Source organism: Bradysia coprophila, chromosome II, assembly GCF_014529535.1.
Source record: "Bradysia coprophila strain Holo2 chromosome II, BU_Bcop_v1, whole genome shotgun sequence".
Lineage (NCBI taxonomy): Eukaryota > Metazoa > Arthropoda > Insecta > Diptera > Sciaridae > Bradysia > Bradysia coprophila.
Window position 1 is genome coordinate 9212179 of NC_050735.1, and position 26468 is coordinate 9238646.

The 26468-nt window shown below is 36.3% G+C and overlaps 2 protein-coding genes across 9 annotated transcripts in view; one reads left to right on the plus strand and one right to left on the minus strand.

The window, feature by feature from the left end:
• LOC119071164 (lachesin-like) overlaps nt 1-26468 on the minus strand; it is an 88517-nt gene that overhangs the window by 53016 nt on the left and 9033 nt on the right. For both annotated transcript variants that reach the window (XM_037175934.1, XM_037175925.1), the window contains exon 2: nt 20551-21102. In XM_037175934.1, coding sequence (XP_037031829.1) covers nt 20551-20608 — 58 coding nt within the window. In that variant the 5' untranslated portion in view covers nt 20609-21102. The remainder of the gene's footprint in view (nt 1-20550; nt 21103-26468) is intronic.
• LOC119070947 lies at nt 284-8687 on the plus strand. Of its 7 annotated transcripts, XM_037175531.1 has the most exons (4): nt 284-557; nt 626-696; nt 755-832; nt 895-8687. In XM_037175531.1, the coding sequence occupies exon 4, from the start codon at nt 1101-1103 to the stop codon at nt 8034-8036; it is 6936 nt and encodes a 2311-aa protein (XP_037031426.1). In that variant the 5' UTR covers nt 284-557; nt 626-696; nt 755-832; nt 895-1100; the 3' UTR covers nt 8037-8687. The 7 variants fall into 7 exon arrangements, 2 of the variants coding, with proteins under 2 accessions (XP_037031426.1, XP_037031414.1); XR_005086577.1 differs by having other exon boundaries at nt 284-8371; nt 8430-8507; nt 8570-8687; XR_005086579.1 differs by having other exon boundaries at nt 284-8232; nt 8301-8371; nt 8430-8687.

The following is a 26468-nucleotide window of genomic DNA, read 5'->3' on the forward strand; positions in this document are numbered from 1 at the left end:
TATATAATTTTAACAAAAAAAGGAAATCTGGATCGCATATCGAAAATTGTATAATATATTCTCTGTGGAGGATATAATATTGAATATATGGATGGAATGAATTATGAATTGAAATTGGAAAACACAATAAAATAAATCTATTTGCCAAAATCGAATTGAATTTCTATATAATATTGTGTGGTAGATGTATTATGGTGCCAAAAATGTGTGTTGGTTCAGTGTTTATTTGGTGGTGTACAGAGTATTTTCACTATAAAGTCAGATGTATTTTCATACTGTTGGGCAGCAACACATGACCGGCAACACTGATCTACATCCATTTCATTCAGCAACAGGATTGCCTGATTCTGCTGTAAATTAGTGACAGTCGTGGTACCGGAAAAACATTTGTTCTTTTGATTTCATTAGAAAACGGCCAAGTGATTCAAAGCTCGAAGTAAATTTAATTTAATCGTAAAATCGATCCGTTCAAATCGATCAATTATTTCTTTTAATCGAAGTACGTAGTGTGTTGTGTTGTGAGATAACGATTGTTGCTAGCGGAGTTTGCCAAGGAGGTAAAAATTGATTTTTTCGTGAAGCACCAAGTGTGCAGGTTTTCATTTGCAGTTTGATTGATTTACAGGCGAAACGTTCGCGGAACATTATAATTACACGAATCAACAGCCTGTGTTGTAAGCTGTCGAATCGTGAACTGTAAGGAATTTGTAAAAATTATTGAAATTGATCAGGAATTAATTGAGGTTATGTTTAGTTATAGTTACATCGCTCATACACACACACGCACGCGCATTGATCTGAATTGTTATTTATCGGCAAAGGAATGCTAAACGTAAGACAATTAATGAAAAGCTTTGTTAACATAGTTTAACGATTTATGAAAATTTGTTACAGAAATTTGAAGTGTTTGATTAAAGAGTTGAAATCAAGACGTGACGTTTCCTTTAACTCAACGACACTCACAAATTTAAAATCCAGCCGACAAGAAGTTGCATTTAGCACCAATAAGTGCCCGTTCGCAACATTCTTCAAATTTGTTTATTTTGGATCAACTTGGATTGACACTTGGATAATCAACTTTTCGAAGTCATTTGGTCGCAATGGATAAGCGTAAAGGAGCAATACCAAAAGCAACCAGATCTACATTTACGATTCCTCCTTTTGCTGGTCGCTCTGGCAAAACATCAAGAAGTCCACCAACAACAAGTCAGACAGCAAACACAACATCCGTCGCAGCTGATGAGTCAATGTATCAGTGTGACGTGTGCAATATCACCGATAAAGGCGACAAAGTTTGCTGTGACTCGTGTACCTTATGGTCACACTTTGCTTGTGTCAACGTAACCAGTGATATTGCCAATCATGAGTGGTTTTGTGGGAAGTGCCAACAAAATAAGCAAGAGCCACTCATCGCCTTGACTAGTGAAACTGAAGTTGCTGCCCCAAGCAACACAGAATCAACTGCAAATCCTCCGAACGTGACATATGCACAAATTCCAGCAACGGACGTAGTTAATCCTACCTTGCCACAACCGAGTCAGACAGTGGCTAACGAGCAAATACAAAACATCGAAACTCCTCTAACGCCTCCAAAAATCAACGTCGATCCAAATCGTGCCCGTTCTTATAGATCGAAGTCGTCTACATCATCAGCTCGCAGAAAAGATCTAGCGCTGCAACGCCTAGAAGAAGAGCGAAAATTGGATCAAGAGTTGGAACGAGAGGAGATGGAAAGACGTGCAGAAGATCGGAAACGGCGTGAACTGAAGAACAAGCAGTTTCTGGACAAGAAGTATTCCATTTTGGAACAGGATTCGGACGATTCCTTAAGTTACGATGGGTTCGACGACTTGTTAGGTGAAGATCAGAACGAAAACATCCAGCGCTGGAGACAAAACGTTCCGTTTATGGGCATTAATGCTAACGAAAACCGGGATGATCCTTATCCTGCGATTGGGCAGTCAAAAAATTTACCTGACATGAACAGTACGAATATCGTTAAGGAAACGAAAGATCAAATTGCTAATCCTATGGACGATCCAGTACCAACCATCGAGGATATTGGAAGCGATTCGGCAATCGGCACTAGTGGCAACAGTCCCACAAATTTGAACACTCAAAGAACACATCCGAACATCAACGTTCAATCTACACAGCAGAACACCGTTACGATACCGAAAGTAACGCAGAACGATCCGCCCAAGTCAACGTTTCAAGTCAACACTCAACCAAATTCGAGTAAGAACCAGTCCGTGCCTTCAAGTGCCAATCAACCTCCGAACAGTCCAGTGCAAAATCAAACAGTGGTTATGAATCAGCCACCGACTTGTACAGCAAATTTTATTAGTCAAGCTCAACCAGTAGCATCGAATAGTGTTCAGTTGACCAATCAACAACAGTCGTTTGCGTCGAACTCTCATTCAACAGGCGTAATGTCAGCGCCAACTAACAACCAAAACCAAACGGTCATTAACACCACAGATGTGGCATCGAATGTTTCAAATGCAGCTACAAAGCAAATGAATACATCGAATACGTTGACCCACCAGCCCATAATGTCCAGCAATTTTCAAACTGGCACGGGATACATACATCCGTTGTCAAATCAACCACTACCAGTTGTCTATCAGCCATATACATCGAATCCGCATGTAACTCATCCGGTGTACCAGCCAGTCTACTATAATCAACATTTGGTTACGTCAGCGAGTACAACACAACAACCTGGAACTGCTCAGGCTGCTTCTATGAATAATTCACCAGCTGGCTATCAATCCAACCAAAGATTTACTTACCCTGGTGCGATGAATCTCCCTTACGCTCCACACTACTACACAGCAGCTGCAGCGCCAAATTCACAAATGATTCAAAATCCCGGTGGCATCAGACAATTAACTGCAGAACAAATCGCTTCTCGTCAAGTCGTACCGAGAGACTTACCGACATTTTATGGTGATGCAGAGGATTGGACTAAGTTCTTCAGTGCCTATCAAAATTCCACTACTGTATGTGGTTACAACAATAGTGAAAACCTCGGTCGTTTACAGAAAGCTTTAAAAGGAGATGCTGAGGAAGCTGTTCGCAGCCTGTTAGTACACGCTGATGCGGTACCTGAGATTATTCGTACACTGTTCTCATTGTTTGGTCGGCCTGAAATAATTATCGACAAAATGATTACCGATATTCATAAGGAACAGGCACCGAAAGATGATGATTTGGCATCAATCCTGAAATTTGCGATCAAAGTGAAGAACCTAAGTCATTCGATTCGCAATACTGGCGTTATGGAACATTTACGAAATCCAACTTTGATCAATGCAATCACTGACAAGCTTCCAGCACAAATGCAATTGAGGTGGGCTTATCACAAGCAAGCTGTAGGTTATACTGACCTTGGGGTTCTTGGAGACTGGCTGAGCCAGATCGCCGAAGCGGCTAGTCTTGTAGTACGAAGAAGCATCAAAACCAGTTCGAAGAAAAAAGAACAACAAAAAGATCAGCAAAGTTCAGCTAAACCAAATCCAAGTTCAACGAAGCCAAATACATACGTCAACACACAAGTCGAGAACACATCAGAGAAATCGAATTACCAGTCAGCCACAAAGTTCAAAACGTGTCCTGCTTGTAACAATAGTTCCTGCTCGAAGCTCTCCACTTGCAACAAATTCAAGGAGATGAATCGTAGCGATAAATCGCTCGTAATCAAAGAGAACAAATTGTGTACTCGATGCCTGGGTGGTCATCACTTCTTTCGATGTCGGTCTAATTTGGTATGCAAGGTCGAGGGATGTAAAGCTAAACACCATACATTGCTGCACAATCCGGAGAAACCGTCTGAGACACCAAACGTCAATAGTAATCAAGGAAATGGTGAAAAAACCTCACCAGATAAATTCAGCACAAATGCAAGTCACACAAACAACACCGTATCCAGACCGAACGACCGTATCGATATATTTCGTATAGTTCCAATTACCGTGTTCGGCAAACAAACATTTATTCATACGTTCGCATATCTGGACGATGGATCAAATATGACTACAATGGAAGCTAGTCTATCCAATGAATTGAATTTAAAGGGCACGTCAGCTCCAATTTGTGTAGATTGGGCATTCGGGTACACCCATTCAGTGGAATCAAAAACAGTTTCGGTGCGAATCTCTGGACGTTTTAATGGATCCGAACAGTATGAATTGGATAATGTGCGAACAGTTAAGGAACTACATTTGCCGACACAGTCGATTTCACAACAGTGGCTTGATCAGTATAAACATCTTCGTGGCCTTCCAATAACTACATACGAGTCGGTAAAACCGAGGATGTTAATTGGCCTACAGTATTCCCGTTTAACTGTTTCGCTAAAAACGATCGAAGGAAATGTAAAGGAACCATTGGCGTGCAAAACTCGATTAGGTTGGGTAGTTCAAGGCCCGAGCTACGACCAAAACAACCAACTGGAACGCAAGTATAGCATGAACATGTGTGAATGCCAGTCTCATGACATCAAATTGCATCAGTTGGTAAAAGAATATTTCTTAAACGAAAACTTGGATGTGAAAATCCCGAACGCTGTGCTGGAATCGAACGAAATACAAAGAGCGAAGCAGATCATGGAAGCAACCACATCGAAAAAAGATGGTCGATATGAAACCGGACTGCTGTGGAAATATGATCGAATTGAACTTCCCGACAGTTACCCAATGGCGTTAAAAAGACTGCAATGTCTAGAGTCTAAAATGTCGAAAAATCCACAACTCGCGGACAATCTACGAAATCAGTTCCGGCAGTTTGTGGACAAAGGATACATCAGGAAATTGACACCAGAAGAACTTGAAACGAAAAGCGATTCACCAACTTGGTACTTACCAACATTCCCAGCATTCAACCCTAAGAAACCGGAGAAAGTTCGAATTGTTTGGGATGGCGCAGCCAAAGTGATGAAAATTTCTCTGAACTCCGTGCTACTAACTGGACCAGATCAACTCATACCGTTGCCCGATATACTTCGCAGATTTCGGGAACGACTTATAGCCATGATTGGTGATATAAAGGAAATGTATCACCAGATCAAAGTAATTAAAGCTGATCAGAATGCTCAACGATTCTTATGGAGAGATGGTGATTCATCAAGGAAACCTGACGTATATGTAATGCTGGTTGTATCGTTCGGCTTAACATGTTCACCAAGTCAAGCCCAATTCATAAAGAACAAAAACGCACTCGAATTTATCAAAGAATTCCCGGAAGCAGTCAACACTATCATCAACAATCACTACGTGGATGACATGCTCGACAGCGAACACACTGTTGATGCTGCCGAAAAACGAATAAAAGAGGTCAAATTCATTCATCAAGAAGGTGGCTTCGAAATTCGCAATTTCATCTCTAATTCGAAGGAACTTCTACGAAGAATCGGAGAGAATACCGAATCGGAGAACAGAAATATGAACATCAGCGTCGAACTTGGTACCGAACGCGTTCTTGGCATGTTTTGGAACATGGAAACCGATTGCTTTACGTTCTCATTGAAATTCACAAGAATCAACGAGAATATTCTGTTTGGAAAACAGTGCCCAACCAAACGAGAAGTTTTACGCACCTTGATGTCCGTGTTCGATCCGCTTGGATTGTTGGCTAATTATTTGATTCACATCAAAATCCTAATACAACACATATGGCGAAGCAACGTGGATTGGGACGAAGAAGTAACTCCGTCGATTTTCAATAAATGGTTGGCATGGATCAAAACATTACCGAGCGTTGAAAATATCCAAATTCCCAGACTATACTCGCCAAAGTTATCTCCAAATGCGCCAAATTCAATCCAGCTACACATCTTCGTTGATGCAAGCGAAGAAGCCTATGCCACAGCAATATATCTTCGAATCGAAGACGACGATGGTATCGATTGTTGTTTAGTCGGTGCTAAAACCAAGGTGGCACCAAATAAACCAACTTCAACACCTCGATTGGAGCTACAAGGTGCGGTGCTAGGAACTCGCTTGGCAAGCAGTATCAAGTCCAGTCAAACGTTGAAGTTCGATAAGCAAGTTTTCTGGACCGACTCTCAAAACGTAATGGGGTGGGTTAACTCCGAAGCTAGAAAGTACAAGCAGTTCGTGGCATTTCGAATATGTGAAATTCTGGAGTCATCAGATCAAAACGAATGGCGATGGATTCCGTCCGAACATAATGTCGCTGATGAGGCAACTAAATCAAAAGAGATCGCAAGATTGGATTCGTCATCTCGTTGGTACAAGGCTCCAGAGTTCCTGTACGACAAAGAAGAAGATTGGTTCAAAGACCAAGGCGATATCGAATATTTTACCGAAAACGAAGTGAGACCAAGCTTTTCAATGGCTTGTCGTGAAATCATTCGACCGCAAATCATCGACATTGAAAGGTTCTCTCAATGGAATCGGCTTGTTAGAGCTCAAGCATATGCTCTCAGATTCATTTTCAATGTTCGCCATTCACAACAAGAACGTCAATTCGGGCCGCTGGTACAACAGGAAATCCTCGATGCCGAAAATCACTTGTATCGTCGTGCACAGTCAGATTGTTTTCTAGACGAGATAGTGGTAATGAAGCACAATCAAAATAGACCGCTAAAAGAGCAAAAAGACTTCGAAAAGTCTAGTATTCTACGCACTTATTCACCATACATCGACGAAGACGGTGTTATTCGAATGCGTGGAAGAAGCGATGCAGCCACCGTTTTATCGCACGACACGAAACGTCCAATCATCCTTCCAAGACGTCATCGGATTACTCGTCTCATTGTGGATTATTATCATCGACGTTACAAGCACATCAACCATTCTACTGTCCTCAATGAAATCCAACAGAAATTCATTATACCGGCTCTTCGTGTGGTCCTGAAAAGCATTAGAACATCATGCCAAAAATGCAAAAATTTATCGGCAGAACCGAAGATTCCCGAGATGGCCGAGCTTCCTCCTGGGCGATTAGCGGCGTATACTTTACCATTTACTTTCGTCGGAATAGACTTTTTTGGCCCGATAAGAGTTAGAAACGGAAGAAAAACGCGAAACCGTCCAGTGATCATGGAAAAAAGATGGGTTCTATTGTTCACTTGCTTAACGACACGAGCCATTTGGATGGAGATCACTCATTCACTTGAAACGAATTCCTGCGTTATGGCCATCGACAACTTCATTTCGAGGAAAGGCCAGCCGAAGAGAGTCTTCTGCGACAATGGTACGTCGTTTCACGGTTCGGAAAAGGAGCTACGTGACGAATTCAGTAAAATAAACCAAAGGGACTTGGCAGAAAGATTCACTAGTTCTGAGATGGAATTCAGATTCAATCCACCGGCTACTCCACACATGGGTGGAGTATGGGAACGTCTCATTCGCACAGTCAAATCATGCCTTAAACAAACAATGCTAACCAGATGTCCTAACGACGAAATGTTAAAAAATCTAATCGTGTCGGCTGAGAATATCGTCAATTCAAGACCGCTGACTTACGTGGCATTGGAATCGGCTGATGAAGAAGCATTAACCCCGAACCATATCTTGCTTGGATCTTCGAATGGAAGAAAACCGTTGGGAGAGTTCCCCGACAAAGACTTAGCAAGAAACACCTACAAAGCCGTACAAATTCTTGCGAATAATTTTTGGCGGCGATTCGTCTTGGAGTACATGCCAACACTCACCAAAAGAACAAAATGGTTCAAGCAAATGGAGCCGATCAAAGTCGGTGACGTCGTGATAGTAGTCGACGAACGGAACGAGCGTAATACATGGCCAAAGGGAATCGTCGAGAAACTTATGCCTGACAAAAGAGGAATTGTGCGGCAAGTTATGGTGCGAACAGCTAAAGGAATTCGACGACGATCTGTTGGGAAGCTAGCCGTTTTGGATGTGAAACCGCCCATGGAAGATGTCAATCAGGACTCAATGGTGTCGATTCACGGAGAGGGGAATGTTGGGCAGCAACACATGACCGGCAACACTGATCTACATCCATTTCATTCAGCAACAGGATTGCCTGATTCTGCTGTAAATTAGTGACAGTCGTGGTACCGGAAAAACATTTGTTCTTTTGATTTCATTAGAAAACGGCCAAGTGATTCAAAGCTCGAAGTAAATTTAATTTAATCGTAAAATCGATCCGTTCAAATCGATCAATTATTTCTTTTAATCGAAGTACGTAGTGTGTTGTGTTGTGAGATAACGATTGTTGCTAGCGGAGTTTGCCAAGGAGGTAAAAATTGATTTTTTCGTGAAGCACCAAGTGTGCAGGTTTTCATTTGCAGTTTGATTGATTTACAGGCGAAACGTTCGCGGAACATTATAATTACACGAATCAACAGCCTGTGTTGTAAGCTGTCGAATCGTGAACTGTAAGGAATTTGTAAAAATTATTGAAATTGATCAGGAATTAATTGAGGTTATGTTTAGTTATAGTTACATCGCTCATACACACACACGCACGCGCATTGATCTGAATTGTTATTTATCGGCAAAGGAATGCTAAACGTAAGACAATTAATGAAAAGCTTTGTTAACATAGTTTAACGATTTATGAAAATTTGTTACAGAAATTTGAAGTGTTTGATTAAAGAGTTGAAATCAAGACGTGACGTTTCCTTTAACTCAACGACACTCACAAATTTAAAATCCAGCCGACAAGAAGTTGCATTTAGCACCAATAAGTGCCCGTTCGCAACACATACATTGTTATGTGTAAGCGCTGGTCTGTTTTATCTAAATATGTTGTTGTTTTTTCGGTTTGGTTTTTAGCCCCATACGAAGCACTGGGTCGCTATTAGGTTTGATATGCCGCTTGTAACACTCTGTATGCGAAGCAGACGGTAAGGGCAACGTGTTTGGCTATGCTTATAGATGCAAAAACTGCAACTGGTGACACATAAAACGGAAATTTTCAGTCGCACATTTTTCAGATATTTTTCACGAACTGTGTACCGGCCTCAAGAGTTTTTTTTGCATTTTGCCCATTTTGTCAATGGATAGAGCTTGAAGTAAGCTACAAAACTCCGGGTTAGAGCTTCCTGCCACTAACTTTCCCAGCCGCCCAGAGCCCTTTAAAAATTTCTGTTTTCTCGAGGTTTTTCACTTGTTGCGGCGGCTGGGTGGGCCGAACATCGGCGTTTGTTGGTCAATAATATTCAGCTCATTGACCTTTAAAAACGTGCACAATTTGACATTATTCACTTTTTGTATGTTGGAGTAATTGACAAAAAACGGTTGTCGCGACCACTTCGGAGAAAAGGGCCATGACAGCCCAACAACATTTTTTCGGGAAAAAAGTTGTTCTACGATATTCTCAGAATTGAACGACGAATCATTTGAGCCATAGCTCGACTGGATCGCCGTCGGCTTCAATGCCGACTGTTCGAAGTTTTCGCGAATTCACTCTTCAGGTCTAATTTGCATTTTATTTCGATTAGATGTTTAGCTTAACCGTATTTTTTCTTTGAACTGCTTTTTCTTCGTCTTTGAAGTAAATCGTCGAAATTTCATCGGAAATTCTATTTCATGATCTTGGTAGATTAGTTTGACTCTTCGAACAAAACTCACTTTTGATGATAATCGGTTTTCTGTTTCATGTAAATGATTCCATAGATTATTCGGGACATCTTCAATGCTCCTCCTTCGCAGAGAAATTTAATGGGCTTAATGTTTGTAAATAATTGCATGGCTTCGATCGGAGTAAATTTTGTTCCACCAGATATGATTTTTAAGGCCTTGTTTTGGACTAAATCCAGTTTTTTCTTTGTTGATTTGTTTGCACAAATTAATAATTCGTGTCCAAACGTTAAAACGGGGAGTATGTAAGACTTATAAGTTGTTGTTAGCGTGTCTTTCGAGGACCCCATTTTGTTCCTGCAAGCCGTTTTAGAATTTTCAATCTGTTTTCTGCTTGTTCTGTCCTTTCATTCAATTGTTGATTAAATGTTAATCTTTGATCCAATACGACGCCCAAATATTTTTGATTTTTTGTTTCTTATAGAGTTACATATTATACGTGAAACAAAACAACGCGCCCTGGGCGACGATTCTCGTATATTCGTAACTCCAAATATTCGTAACTTGACATATATAAAATCCCGTAAGAACTGTCAAGTCACGAATTTTTCGAGAATCGGCGCCCTACTTAAGTTACGGACGCAATAGTTGGTTCGTACGGGGCTAACATCGCAGCGTCTTCTACGTTCTCTACTCGTATTTCTTTTGTTTTGATTTGTTTTTTAAGAAACTTTCATTGTTTTTATGTTTGTACCAAATTAATTCTGTTTTTTTTTTGTGTGGTTAGCTTGTAACTTGGTGACAAGCAGCAGACAAAATAATTTACCATAAACAGACGACGAATTGTTAGTTTATCATCGAACATAAAATATGTTGTTAGTGGTGTACCGACAGCTAGACATTTTCCAAACTAATAGAAAAACATCCAGAGAGCCGCATAATAATAAAAGAATATCCAACAAACAAATGTAAAGAATTTTGTTTTTTTTTTCAATATTTTCTTTCGTTTTCCCATTCATGAATTCATATTTTATTCATTTAATATCCTTTCAACTTTGTGTAGGTAACCAAACCCATCAGAGAAAAAAAAAACAGATGAAATTTTAAACAAAATATACAAAAAAATGGAAAGCCAGATACATTTTCTCATGCATACAAAAATGTGCAAAGGCTGTATTTTCACAAGGAGGAAAAAAATATAATCGAGAAAAACCCCTATCCATATACACCACACTCGAGAGATAATAGCTGATTTATGGAATGAACAATTTTTGGTTTCGGTAGAAATTAATAAACGTGTACCCTACTTTTTGTTTTCCGAATGCTCGGACATGGTATACAAGGATGTGAAAAAACATTTTTTTAATGTTCAAAAAAAAAGAAAAAAAAGAATCGAGGGAAAAAATCGGTAAACTGGAAAAATAAATCTGAAATTAAACGACTTTCACATTTTAAAAATCTATTTAAATGTAAATTTTGTAGGTAACTAAATTTATTGGCTGAACAACAATTTGTTTCTTGGCCATAATTCTTCTGCAATTATAACAAATTATAGGAAAATGTTCTTGAACATGTAAAATGTGGAACGAAGTTTTTCATTGATTTTACCAGATTCCATTCGAAAAGTCCATTTTTTTTAAATGTTGGAACAACCATTTATTCTCCCAGTCAATTTGTGCAAATTTGCAGTCTCTTATCCAAGGTGACCGAATAAATCGTAAAAAAAAAATTGTTTACAAAAAATTAATCACACGAACGAGAAAATGAAGTCGAAATAAATTTCTTTTGATAAATTCCATGACATCTTTTGATTGCGTCCGGTCTCTAGTGTTTTCAGTTTTGTTTAACCATTGAAATGCTTTTCAGAACACTCGTCTATTATACTAGCATTATAATGGCGTTATCTTGAAAAAATTTCTGATTTTGTCGTTCAATTCAAACATAAAGCTTGGTATAAAGCTCATTGTAAGCAGAATGTACAGCAATTTCATTTTCCTTCAATGTAAATACCATACCCCCACACTGATATCCAGTCAAAATCAGCTTTCAGTTGTAATTACACTTGAAAACCCTTTAGCAAAATCAGAGCTGTTTATCGGAAAATAATTGGAAGATAAAGTGGACGGATTTCCTCGGGCAAGGAACATCTAAAGACAGTAAAACTATTTACAAACGGTACAGCTTAATCCAACCGACTGTGAAATAAATTAACGTGAAAATCCTTACACAAAAAACATTTAATTACTTCAAGCCACTTACCATTTACCTCGGATGAATCATTTATCAAAATTCTTTTGAAACGACCAAAGCATAGTATATTGTTCTCAAACATACATCTAACGGATTTTCCGTTAATCAAACGAATCTTTAATCTTCGCCCATACACTCTTAATGACCTCTTGAAATATAATTTCCGTTGAACAAATCGTCGACCACTGAATGAGATACCCTTTATATTCAATAACATGAATTAACTTTGAAAATATCCTCGAAATCGCTAACACCGAAAATAGGCTCAATTTTGGATTTAGGCACCATTCGGTCCGTCTATCTGGCTGGTCAACAGCTGTGCAATGTCTGACTATATATACATTTGTAATCGCTGTTTGTGTGTGTACCCTTTCTCGGAATGAATATCTATCTATACCATTTATTATAACGAACGTTCCTTTTTCGGTCTTTGATATATAATCCAATTTAAGATGTACACACGAACCAATTTATACTTGGCACATACACATATAAAATGCTACAACGTGTGTGTATACCTATCCGTAGGAAGATGTTGAAACCCTTTTTATTAAAAAAAAAATAAAAAGATTTTCTGATTTTCTTTTCCGAAATTATTTTGAATGAAAGTCCGGAAATCGATAATAGACTTGTACGATTATAATGGGATACATACACAAAGTGGTTTTATCCGAAAGGATTTGTTGTAACATGACTATTGAAATCCATTTTTGAATATTGTGGACGCAAATGATTCATTGGGATTATGTAAACAAAGTGAATGGTCGCTTTTTTTGGTGAGGGTCTGTACATACACAGCACAGATTATCATCGAGTGGAATAAAATGTTATTTCGAGGTATTTTCAAGTAGATTATAAAAATGGGTGTATCGAATAACAGATTCATCTTACTGAAGGCGTGTGGCGTGAAATGTGTTTGTAGGATTGGTATTTTGGGAATTTTCAACTAACAGTATTATCTCTTGAAGAGAAGGGTTGCTTTACAGTCGTAGAATAGTATATTGTGAAATGTGTTGCAGAAAGTCGTTTTCTGGAGTCCTGAGTTTTCCTTAAGCGATGGACCATTCGCAAATTTGTAGCCAACATTTAGGCGGACAAATATTCATTTTTCGATGACTTCTCTGAACCATTTTTTTTGTTGAAAAAATAAAACCAATTAAGCACGCAAGTGTTACTGTTAAAGGAAAAATTGGTTTATGAGTCATAACTTAACCCACTTGGAGAAACCTGTGCAGATTACATAAATTTGAACAATCTGCAAAGGTTTCTCCAAGTGGGATAAGTTATCACCCAAGTTAATAACAAGTGCAGTCCGGACCACCGCCCTAACACTACTTGCAACTCCTCTCTGAGGAAAGTTATGTCCCAATTGATATCTCGCCTAAATGCAGCCTAGTGATGATGCCCATAAATTCATCGTATTTGAGTAACGTCAAACATGCCTTCAGTCATCTTTGCAGCCACCAAACACACTCCAATTATTATTAAATCTGTTACTTCATTTGTTGAAGGTATTGCTCAATGTTTTATACAAAATCACTTCTGGAATTTGTTTCATCACAGGGATTGCATTGCGAATATTTCCTTTCATGTGTGGAAATGACTCATACGAATTTAATTTCCAAATATGTTTAGAATGTTAACTGTATCGACATAGACATGTGTCGTACATCAATTTTCGGTTGCAGAATAACTAGTTATTTATTTATCAAACGAAAAAAACAGGAAATTACAACAAGAAAGATGAGAATCTATGGAAACACATGCTTTTCCGCACTCAAAACAGCGCTTAAGGATAATTCAAAAATGACGTCCTATTTTTTCAGTGCTCCAAGCAGATTAAAATCATCAATAACTAGATTAAAATGCATTTTTTCAGGTCAAATGATTGACCTCCTTCCCATTTAGGGTGTATAATTGAGGTTATGTATGTTATGTTGTTGCATTTGACTTCAAAAAATGTATTGTAATCGAGTTTTTTATGATTGCTATCTGCTTGCAGCACTGAAAAAATAGGACGTCATTTATGAATGATCCCTTACTTTCAACGGCAGTAAACCTAGTACAATTAAGTAGGAATTTTGACTTCTGAAGACCGTCTACTGACTACAGAAGGCAGAGAGAAAATATGTGATAATGATATGCTTTGATATCTTGGAACCGAAATCTATCCAGTCCCTTATTTTACTTCCTCAACGTGTTACACCAATTCTACTTTTGTGGCGGCAGGCAAAAAATCAGGAACTTTAAAATAAAACACACACCGTCAATGGGGTCTCCTAGCTGGATGAATGAAAATATTGAAGTGTAGAAACAATAGAAATAATAGAAACAATTAAATTTCATTTTAGCAACTTTTTATTTATTTTAAACTCAAGTATTTTCAACTGAGTCTTATCCCAGGATAAGAGGGACGATGTACAAGACAAGACATACAACACTTAGTACAACGCGAGAACAAGAGATGTCGCTCATAGATACTATGTCAGCCGCAATCCAATGAGCCAGTTGAATCAGACGGTGTATTTTGTGTATATAATGCGAATCATCGATCATAATTCTGCTGCTGCTCTATTGAATTGTTACACTAGCGGAATAGTTATTTTCATCATAAGGAGAGAAACCACGAAATTACAGTATAGGTGTGAATTCGTATGCCGAGAGAATTATTTTGCATAAGTATGCATGTTTCGTTGAGACGAAGTCGAGACGCAACATAAATATTTATGCAAAAATTAATTCTCGTGGGAATTCACGAATTCACACACATACTGTGATTGAGTGTGTTCTCTCCATATGATAAACACAATTTTATACGCTTTACGATACAAAAAACAGAAAAACAAAAAGAGCAAAAGAAAGTGAGAGAGTTAGCTCCGCCTTCGTATACATCAATTCAAAACAGGTCGCATGCGAGTAAAACATCATCTATATCCCTAGACCTGTTTACAAGGTCTGCTCAGAGAGAACTAAAAAACTATGGTTTCCGATAACTTTCGGCGCGTGATTTCGTCTGTTTTCGTATCATGAAGTTTGTAAAATACTTAATTTGATGAAGTAATCATTATACTCTTTGATTTAATGAGTTATACAATGCACACAAAAAGAACTTTTAACGAGATGAATATTTTACGATTTCCGATCCGGAAATTCAACATTCAGCCTTATGTCCATTCTACGAACAATAATGCAAGGAATCTTTAAAAAAAGTCTTAATAATAAATAATGAGAATGATTAATTCGCAAACCAGATAGCATGGAAAATTTCCATTCCAAAAGATAATTGAATGAGATAATAATACAAAAAAGAACTTTGGCAGCAGCGCGAATAATTTCTTCCTCGAAATTATGTAAAACTAGTGAATGCGCTGTTTCGAAACGGATTGAATTTATTTGCACCGTCATGAATTATAAATTAGACACAGGTACAACCGATATTACGAGATAAAGAGTTTTCTCTATGCTTTCCATCGATCCCATTCCATTTTTCACTTTTGAAGCCATCGAAACGCCAACGAAAAAAGTATGAAAAATTCAATAATCTTCAAAGCGAATAAAAAGCACTTCCTAGCAAAGATCTAAAAACTTGCCATTTTTATTCAAATTTAAACTCTTTGCCAAATAATTTATGTGTACGTGCAAACAAAAGTCGAAAAAAGAGGAAACCTTACAGGCGAAATAAAAAAAAACCGAATGAAGCGAGAAAGTTTGCAATTTACGACTCGGTTTTTTAATGTTTACATGTTTGCATTGGAAAATGGTTTTTACCTCCCTTTCCACTCCTCATCTCTCGTTTTATTTTTATAATGAAAAAAACTGGTGTGTATTTGCATAGGGCCAAGCTATTTTAAATGACTGTGTAATTAATTTACATAAAATTTCAATTTTATCGGTCGACTGGAAGCATAAAACACCTTCTTTTTGCGACCACTAAAACTTTTAGCCGGACAGAAACTAACACAAAAAGAATGTTGATAAATTTGAATATCTGAAAGTATTATCGGTCATAATAAATTTGGTGTTTGGTGTTTTTTGTTCGGTGCAGAATTGGTGAGGCGCTGAAAGTTTTCTATACAATTCTGTTAAGTTATTAAACTTTGCCAGGAATAAATTATGGCAGGGAAACTATTTTTAAATGGCGTTTTTACATGAACAATTAAAGCTGTTTTTTATGGAATTCAAATGCAGAAGGAACGTAAATTTATTGTTATGTCCATGTTTGTTAGATTACATACATAAATAGTTGTTCGGTGTAGTAATTAATGGTTTCTCGTTCACATGCACACATTTTGTCGTAGCAACTGTTTTCGGAAAAGAAAATGTTTCACTAAGGTTGCATCATTAAATAAATATTTTGGACTATTCCTCTGTTTATACCTTTTAGAAACCACCAATCATCTGTTGGTTGACAACCACAACGATAATAAAATAAACTCGTTTAGTGTTCTTTTAATTATGTATATGAAGCCATGAAGAATAGGATGGGTGGATTTTACCAACTTGAAAATTGCCATCCAACCCAGGTCCTATTTCAGAAATATAGGCCCTGCGCTGGATTTGGATTTTCAAGTTGGTAAAATCGATCCACCCTATTATTCATGTCGAATCTAATTCAGGAACTACTTTAGGGAAAATATTCTTCCAATTTTTCCACAATTTTTTGACTTGTACCCAAATTTTTCCAAAAAATTTTCGGAAAAATTAGGAAAATTTCGAGGAAAAGCGCGAAAATTTTGAAAAATGTGTAAATGTTTCCCCAAAAATATATTCCCGATCTAGTTTCATCGTTTCTTTTTGAAATCCGACTACTGTGAGTACCGATATTTGAACGAATTTTCTGGTTGTGTGAACTTATAAGGGTGATGCTGATTCGGCAAACCATCTCAAGTTACTGAAAGAAATAAATTCTAGGTACGATTCCTGTCACCTATACACTGCTGAAGAAATCAACATTGCAAAGGTTGGTGCACAAGATACTACACTTTCGTTTTACTATGTGCCTTGATCAAAAGGGTAACACTCGCGTATAGTGGCATAGTAGTCGAAAATGCAACAGATTCCTATGTAGTTGATGTAGATCTATGTAGAGTTGTTGTTAATATATTTTCTGCAAGCTACGAATGGGGCTGGGTGTCGATAATCAAGATGGACAAAGGATTTTCAAAAAGACGTTCCTCTGAGGATTTTCCCATCGGATTTTCAGACGATTTTTTACTGATTCTAGATGGATTTTTTAATTTTCAAGGATTTTATATTTATTTGATTTTCTTGATGCTTTTCTGCGAATTTTTTCTATAGAGTAAGCAATTGTTTTCGTAGAATTCGTTCGTCAAATGAGTGCCACACCTCGGTAAAAATCGATCCACCCTAATGCATATAACAATTGTTTCAACAACAGAAGCATATGATACACATGCCTCTCGTGCTTTTATTGTAAAATATATGTTAAAGCGAATGAAGTAATAGACTTTGTACGATTGTACTTTGAACGACAGAATATTAACAGATTCAATGAATATACCTTGGAATATACCGTAATATGCTTGGCGATTCTAAACGAGTTTCTAAAAGTTTAAAAGTTAGTGTACATCACAAAGAAAATTTTTTATGCTCATCAGCTCATCGAACAATCTTAGGGGAAACATCTCCAGGTTATGGTTAAAACATTATTACAGCTAAGAAACTTAAAGAACAAGTGAAATGTTAATTATGTTTTACTGCCGAGTATTTCGTTTAAACTTCCAATAGGAAAAATCTGTAATTATAAATTGCATTCAGGTTCATGCTGAAGTTCAAGCGATATCAAAGAAAAAGGTTTCTTTCTACTGGTTTTGACAAAGAAAATGAGTTGTCTTGTTACAGAAACAAAGCAAAAAATAACAATGCAAAATGGACAAAAAAATATTCCCCGGATTATTTCCAAAGTTCAAAGTTTCATTTCATCTACACAAGCAACTATTTTCCGTATTTATCGTAGAGAAAAAGAAAGATGAACCGAAAACTTTAAAGGTAATTGGATTTGTGGTTTGTGGTCTTGCAAAACTTGTATTTATTGTACAAATTATGTAATTTCGAAAAAAACTGCAAGTTTGTTCCAAATAAATTGTAAAAATTATGAAGAAGATACTGAAAACTATACATTTGCTAAACTGATTTTATTTGAAAATCGGAAGATTTGATCGCAAAATTGTTGCGGGAAAAATAGAATTTGATCGTCTTTTCTCGATCAAAATATTTTATTCCTAGAGCGTTATGAGTTTTCTATCTGTCTACTGTCGCTTTGCTATTTCAAGCAAGGTGTCGGCAATAACCCGGTGACGGTTATTTAACAAAAAAATAATAAAACTTTTATCCGACGGATTTTACCCAAGTTTAATGCCAGCGCAGCGTATATCGCATTATCGCAGGACTCCCGAATAGTAATTAATAGTTGAATTGGCCCAGTATCTGCTGCGCGGTACATCGATTATACCAAGGCTGTAAGCTTTGGGGAGGTCACGCAGATACCGATATGCGGATGACACACCACATGAAATGATGATGCTATGAATTTTTGTATACTTAAAATCATCAGAAGTGGTGTGTTCATGGAGATCTACGTGACCTCCCCAAAGTTTACAGCTTGGATTACACGCTATTTAACCAAATAAAGTAGGTCGTGGTTCTTGGTTGCATATATTTTCCAATGTTTAGATAGTGACTTGAGTGGAGAAATTTTTTTTGATGTACTATTTCAAGATTTTGTGAAGTACATCAGTTGCAAAGTCACAACATTTTTAATGGCTTCAGAAATTCATTGCAATATACAATGTGACATGCTGGAACATTTTTGTTTGGGACGTGTGGGAAGGTTGTATTTCGAGCCGAAGGCGATGAATATATCCTACACGCCTCCACAAAAAATGTCCTAGCGAGACAGTACGGCGCTTTGTTGTCTTGCGGCCAGAAAAAAAGTGTGACAGCTACGCCTTAAGCTGAGGTCAATAAACACATGAAAACGAGACTTTTCATCTCTTTATCCCTAGTTATGTAATGGATTTTATCTACCTAGGTGAAATAATAGCCTTCGGCTCATGCAATAACTCCCCAAGTGTCTAAATAAACATGTGGACAGAGGTGAATAATCTACTAATACATCTTAAGGCTTTAGGGTTTTTTCATTTAGTGCTTAAAACGCCCTCAGCATGTAAAATCCACAACATAACTTGGTATAAAAATGAAAAGTCTGGTTCTCGTATATTTGTTGACCTCGGTTACACCTCGGATCAACAAAATTCACACGAAAAATCTACTTTTCATCTTTTTATCCCTAGTAATGTAATAGTTATTTATCTACCAAGGTAGGTATGAAGGTATTTTTTCGCACTAGATGTCGACAAGATGTCGACAAGACGTCGTGTGCGAAAAAATACCGGCATACCTACCGTGGTAGATACAACGTTTTTCGCAATTTGGGACCATAATCACCTTTCCAATGCAAAATATTACCAAAATTTCTACCAAACATTCACATGCAAACATAAATTCATTTGAACGATCAAGCAACCTGTTCTATATACACATTGCAATGTGATGTATAGAGACGCGCTAAATAAAATCAAGTAGTCAATGCTTAGTATGTACGCTTCAACAATACGTTCTGTATAATTGTGTGACTCTGTAGCCGAATGGCTATGGTCGTTGCTTGGTGTTTGGAAGAATTTTGGTGTTGGGAGTTCAAATCCTGGTCTGTGCAAAGTTTTTATTTATAAAATTTAGTCTTTCTTAAAGGTACTGAGCTATGTAGCGTGCGAAAAAAATGTGAAAAAGCCCAAGTGCGAAAAAATAATCAAAAACGCACTGTGAAATAAATACCTTCAAAACGACATTAAATGGATGCATGGAAAGGTGATGATTATGGACCGGAATTGCGAAAAATACTATTAATTTTGACAAACTTGAATCGGAAGCTTTGTGTTGTAACCCTGTTTTTATTTGCAGTGTTCATCGGGTAAAGGTCATTTTGTTAATCGAAGGGAAAAATCGACGAGGAAACGAGAAACAAAAACTATTTTTGGTAAAACATTTTCTTGGATTTTCTCCAATTTTCCAATATTTCCATTAATTTCCATTAATTGCCATTAATTGCCATTAATTTCCATTAATTGCCATTAATTTCCATTAATTGCCATTAATTTCCATTAATTGCCATTAATTTCCATTAATTGCCATTAATTTCCATTAATTATGCCAAAAAATATTTATGGAAAAATGTACAATTGTTAAAAGTTTCCTATATGTGCAGAATGAGCACCAGCTGAATATCACCAGATGGTGTAGAAACAAAAACACTTTGTATTGTAAACAATTCAAGGACAACCTACACACAGTGCATTTCTACGTTAACGTCATCTGTGCGCGCACATAACACGTATGAATGAAGTAAACACGTTGTTAAGAATGTGTTTTGATTGTTTATCATACAAAAAGTGTGTGTTAGTAGATCCAGCTGGTGATATTCAGCTGGTGCTCATTCTGCACATAGGAAACTTTTAACAATTGTAGGTAAATATAAAAAAGTTTTTCCAAAAATATTTGCTGCTTTCAAGACTGTTGTTGATTTTTCCGAAGACATCTATGTAAACATTAAACAACTATTCGCCACATGGCGACATGTAAATAATCAAATGAAAATGAGAACAGTCAGAGTATAAATAGCACTAACATGCGGGGAGAGTGAAACGAATAAATCATAAAAGCACTCCGAAAAAAATGTACTTCATTTAAAGCATATTTAACTTACCATTTAAACCAGCAAAAAGAATGAAAATTCTTATGAAAATGAAATTTTTGTTCAGCATCTCACTACAAATTACTCTAGATCACATGAAATATTAACATTTCACATTTCTTTCATTATAAAATTATTATTTTCGTGTACCATATCTCTCACATTTTTCGGTGTAATAACATTTTCACTTTTTTTTCGTAAATTTTTTTTCGGTTCAACAAAAAGTTCACATTTCACCAAAAATGAATCATTCGGAAATTTGACTTTTCCTTGTTATGTTCTTTATTATTAATTTTATTAAAATTACCAACATTATTTTCGGTTACGCGTTCTATTTCATTTTTGTTTCTTCCATTATTATATTTCACAAATGTTAGGTAACATATATTTTGCACCGGAGAAATAAATTGGGGTGTTAAAGTTAACTTACACAATTTCGCACAATTTTATGAACACATTCTCAGCGAATAACATTCGGTGCTGTGAACTGTCTGTGGTAACACCTGATCGCAAAGTTCTGCCATGACTCGGGGGTGGTAGTGGTGGTTGATATGATATTACTGCCTGAAACAATACATGGAATTCCAGTTATTCGTTTTGCACTCCCCAAAAACATATTCGGAAATCTATTATAAATTATCTAGTGCCATGGAAAATTAGGTATATGTATCATTCTAATGGTCTTGTAGCGTGTGTACCGAATATGTCGTTTTGCCGAATGTTTTTCATTTTTGGATTTCTTTCGGTTGTTTTCATTTTGCCTACAAAATGGTTTTGCAGAGAAATGTATCCGTCGCATGAACGCTACATATATGGGGGTCGTGCAAACGAGAAGTATTTCAAACCTCACCTTTTTGCACAGACACTCCGAAGCACTCATATTATAGCCGGTAGGCGTCATTAATTTTAAGAATTTGTGTGGTGTTGGCGAGGTGCTTAGCGAATTTCTATTTTGCCATTTTAATTGAAGTAATAAAGTATGAGACAACGTGGAAAATAATGTTTATTTGCAACGTTTATTCGAGATTAAGATTTATTTGGATAGTGTTGTTAGCCATCACGTATACAATTATCAGATGTAGTGTGTGTAGGTGCTCTTATTTCGTGACATTATAATATTAGAGTGGGATTGCCGACGAGATTACGTTGAAAATAAAAGGAACTTAAGGATATTTCACATTAATTAGCTACAATGGTGATTGGTAAGCAATTATTCTCTAATTAAGATATCTTGCTGGTGAAAATGCGTTACGTAACTGCTTCCGAATTTTTGTTTTTACACGTAATATTATACCCTTGCCATTGGCGCGGTATATAACCTTTCCACGAATGTTATACAACAAATTTGGATATACTAACAATGTTTGATGGAATGAATGAACAAAATGTGAAAAATCTATTCCACCATTGAGTGAACCGAAAATTAATTAATTTCGCGATTCCGTGTATCTATGTTCTCTCTAACAACGGTATTGTTAGTATTCACCCAGTTGGTTAATTTGATGTATTCTGTTTTGCGACATTTTTTCGCTACATCTGGAATGGGACAAAAAAGAACCATGGCGAACTAATCCCCTAGAAATCATTTTTTTTTTCAGGTAACATTAGCATTTGTTACCAACTATAGTTTCATGTATTTCCTCTCATATTTTATTTTAAATAAAACTTTTAAAGTACGCAGACAGGACATGGGAAAACTCTGCACTATTTTAAACATGTTAAAATTTAGGTTTCCTTCGGTTTTAACATCGGCATTGAAGTACTAGATTTGATTGTTCTTCATGTTCGGATTGTCCTTAGTAAAATTTGTATTTATTTATCGTATGGTAGTTTCTCTTGTTGTACAAAACTGTGCCGTCAGTAAGTTAGATTCACAAAAAATAATAAGAAGAAATCAAATTGCAAAACAAAGGTAAAAACAATTGAATTTAAATGAGTTTTCAGATAGAACCAGTGAGAGAAATTCTACTCAAAAACAAAAAAATTGACAACGATGGATCGTACATCGTCTCATTTAAATAGCCTCAATACAAACAACACACACTCTACGGATAATAGCGGCAGAGTCGAAATTTTGCTTGATTTTTGCAAGTGGTTCCAGGTGGTTCCCGTGGTCCAATCGAAAAGGCATGTAATTAAAGTGATAGCTATTTAATAAGAAATGATCACAAGAAAATAGGAAATGATCACTAGAAAAAGAGAAATGATCACAATTTTTTTATGATAGCAATAAAAATAGAATTTGATCACCAAAAAATAAGAATTTGATCACTAAATATATGCAATTTTACCACTAACATATGATCGTCTCGAAATAAGAAATGATCTACAATTATACGAATTTGATTACAAAAAATAAAGAAATGATCGTGCAAAATAAAAAATTTGATTGCAAGAAATAAGGATATGCTATCTATTATTCTGTTTGATTATTAGACGATGCAAAAGAAAAAAAAATTAACACCTAAGTTACCAACACCGTTCCGGCGCCCGGCTCGCATTGCGGCCCTCCGCTTCGCTACGGGGCAATGGGCCGGATCACTCGGCGTGTTAAAACGCTTTTTATGTGCAATGAATTACACAGACTAATTATTAGACGATGCGAGAGAGAAAAAATTAACTCCTAAGTTACCAACACCGTTCCGGCGCCCGGCTCGCATTGCGGCCCTCCGCTTCGCTCCGGGGCAATGGGCCGGATCGCTCGGCGTGTTAAAACGCTTTTTATGTGTATTCGTTCGGACTTTTAGTGATCAAATTCTTTACTTTTAGTGATCAAATTCTTTATTTTTAGTGATCAAATTCTTTATTTTTAGTGATCACATTTGATTTAGCGGGTGGTAGGTACTACTTGTGATCACTTCTTATTTTAGGTTGATAGAATCTTATTTCGTAGTGTTATATTTGAAAAACTGGTTGTGATCACATTCTTATTTTCCTGCAATCATTTTAATTTTCAAGTGATCAATTCTTATTTTAGATTTATCGCTTTTATTTCTTCCCAATCGAAAAGTAATGTATGGAAGGTGCCCCTTACTTTTGATAATGAACAAGTCGTCCATACATCATTTTGTCCTAAAACTTCAAATTTAGCCTTTATAATTTTGGGTCATTTCACTCTGCCGCTATTATCCGTAGAGTGTGTGTTGTTCGTATTGAGGCTATTTAGTCTCATTCAAACAACGTTCAATTAATGTAGCTAACCTCAACAAAGTTTGAATTGATTACACCATTCCGAATTGGCGCCCTTTTCTAAGGAAGTCAAATAATGTCACGCGGTGCAGACGATGCAAACGTTACGGCCATGGTATGAGGGATTGTAATCTGAATATTAAATGTGTTATTTGTGGACTCGACCACCCTGCAGATCAGTGCAACAGCCCAATTAAAAAATGTGTCAACTGCAAAGGAGATCATGAATCAAAATCACCTGAGTTTTCGAAGCGTAAGGAGTTCATTCTTATGAAGAAAAAACTCGCATCGTCAAACAATTGTTCTACTAAGCCATCAAATGTTCCGGTCAAAAACCATATAAACTTCCCAACTTTAGAGATTAAATCAACTACTGTCCAAAAAAAACCACTGCAAGAAAACACTGCAAGCACCAAGTATCAAGTCAAGTATCTTCAAATACAACTCCAATAAAACTGAGGGAGAATTTGCTAATCGCGCCAACAATGAAAAATTTAAGATCGAAGACATTGGTTCTATAATGGAAGATCTACTCAACGGTCTAAGTTTATGTCAAAACAAACAAGACCAGCTCATCGTGATGTTCCAGATTTCAATCAAATGGATTTATAGTCGCTCGCCGTGATCCCAACGGGTGTATAATTAATAATGTGTAAATAGTCCTACTTTTTTAAGTTCAATCATTGGAAGTTTTTTATTTCTTTTCAAAAAAAATTTCTTCTGCCTATGCACTAGTAGTGCATTTCTTTAATAAACTATATTCCATAACAAAATAAAGACATTTTTAAAGTTTGAAAAGCTGCACCCTAGCTGACCACTTGAATCCACTCGCCTTCGGCTCTGTGGAAACCTCTCACACGCTAAAAAAGACTTTTAGACCTAGGTACGAAATGTACTATTTCGACACAATGCAATGGAATAAATAAAAAACGTCAAAAAGCAAAACATCTAAATCAAAATATCACAGTTTATCACAGTGCCAAACTCGATAGCCAGGAGATGGCTTGACTATTTAGCTATCTCGCTCACATGACTGGTATTAAGCCAATGAAAAGTTAAATGCAGAAAGGGGATGTGTTGCATTAGCGAATTATGAGAAAAATGCAGTGTATGATTGTTGTCTACTAGACAATGTCTACATTTGGGCGTATATAACTGTATTCTTGATCATATCGTAAAAATCTAGTAAAATCTTTTTTCGCATAATTTCAGCGAAACATCGATTTCTCTAATAGCTACAAGATGTTCTTTTTGCATTTAACTATTTAAATAAAATTTGTAAAATATAGTTTAAAAAAGGGAAAACATAGTATTGATAGCTGTATTCTCAATTTCTACAACAATTTAGGATAGATTTCGTGATCGCCAATAGAAATGAAATGGGGAATTTTTCCGGAAAATGAAATTTCATCTTATTTTCCCCATCATTTCATTTGACGCGATGATTAATCAAATTTTCAAATGTCGGTGGAAATGATTCTTCGATTTATTTTGACGTTTGTCTATTTCAGAAAATAAAGTGTACATTTCGCTTCGTTCGCATGGAAAACTTACGACCAGTGCTACCAAAAATTGACTTTCTGCAACACGATGCATAATATACTATTATTACATCAGGTAATCAGGTTGTATTTCTGTCATCAAGATCAAATTGGAAAATCTCCAATCCGCACTGAACTAATTCTCACTCCAGTTTTTAAAATATCCAGACTCATGCAATGAATTATATCGTTGGGGAGAAAAAATGTTGAAAATTTTTTGGCACACTAAAATCGAAATAATGCAGTGACGTGACGCGGTTATTCGATTGAATGATATTATACGCTCTGTATCAGCATAAACGTTTATTGCTATTTTATGATAATTTTATATACTTAATGGTTATCGCGCAGATATATATCGGATAACAATAAATTGGTAAAAGATGGATGAGATCGTGAATAAAGATAATAAAAATTAAATTTGGAAAATTAAAGAAGGATATAGGTTTTATGCAAATTTTACAATATAATTCCTTTGCCCGTGCAATGCTTTTGATGTATTTAAAAACCATTATTTATTTATGAATTTATTCGCCGAATAAATTAACGGAAAAACGATCAAATTGGAGTGTAATGCGTACAATACATTTTACGGATTTTGCTTTGTCAAACATCTACATTACATAAATCGAATAAACTATCCCAAAAATTCGATTATTTCATGGCGGAGGTTTGTTACTTTTACGAGATTTTCAACAATATATCCCATGAGATATTAGACAAACAAACAAAACCCCAAAAACTTTTCAAATGAAAACTTTTGAACATTTTTTTTTTCATCTATTTCATGTGAATAGGATGTGAATAGGATTATACCATATAGTATAACATCTCTATTATCATCTTATAACATAAGAATTGGATTATGTTTAGTCAATGTCTTGTCTGGGAATTTTTTTTTCTGCTTTATGTACAAAAATGAAGATATATTAATCCCATAAAAATGGAAGAGAAATATTTTGTTTTTGTTGTAGTTGTTGTTAAGGCAATGACAAACTAATATTCAAATTTGTATGCTTATACATGAGCTTGATCCGGTCTATTAGTATAAGACATCGCATTACGTAACGTAATAAAAATACAAACGAAATACACTCGTCAAACATTAGAATCAATTAAATTTGACGTGACTCTTGTCATCAAACTATTTATTTTCGGCTGAGTAGAATACACAAACATAAAGCTTAAACCTAATGGCAT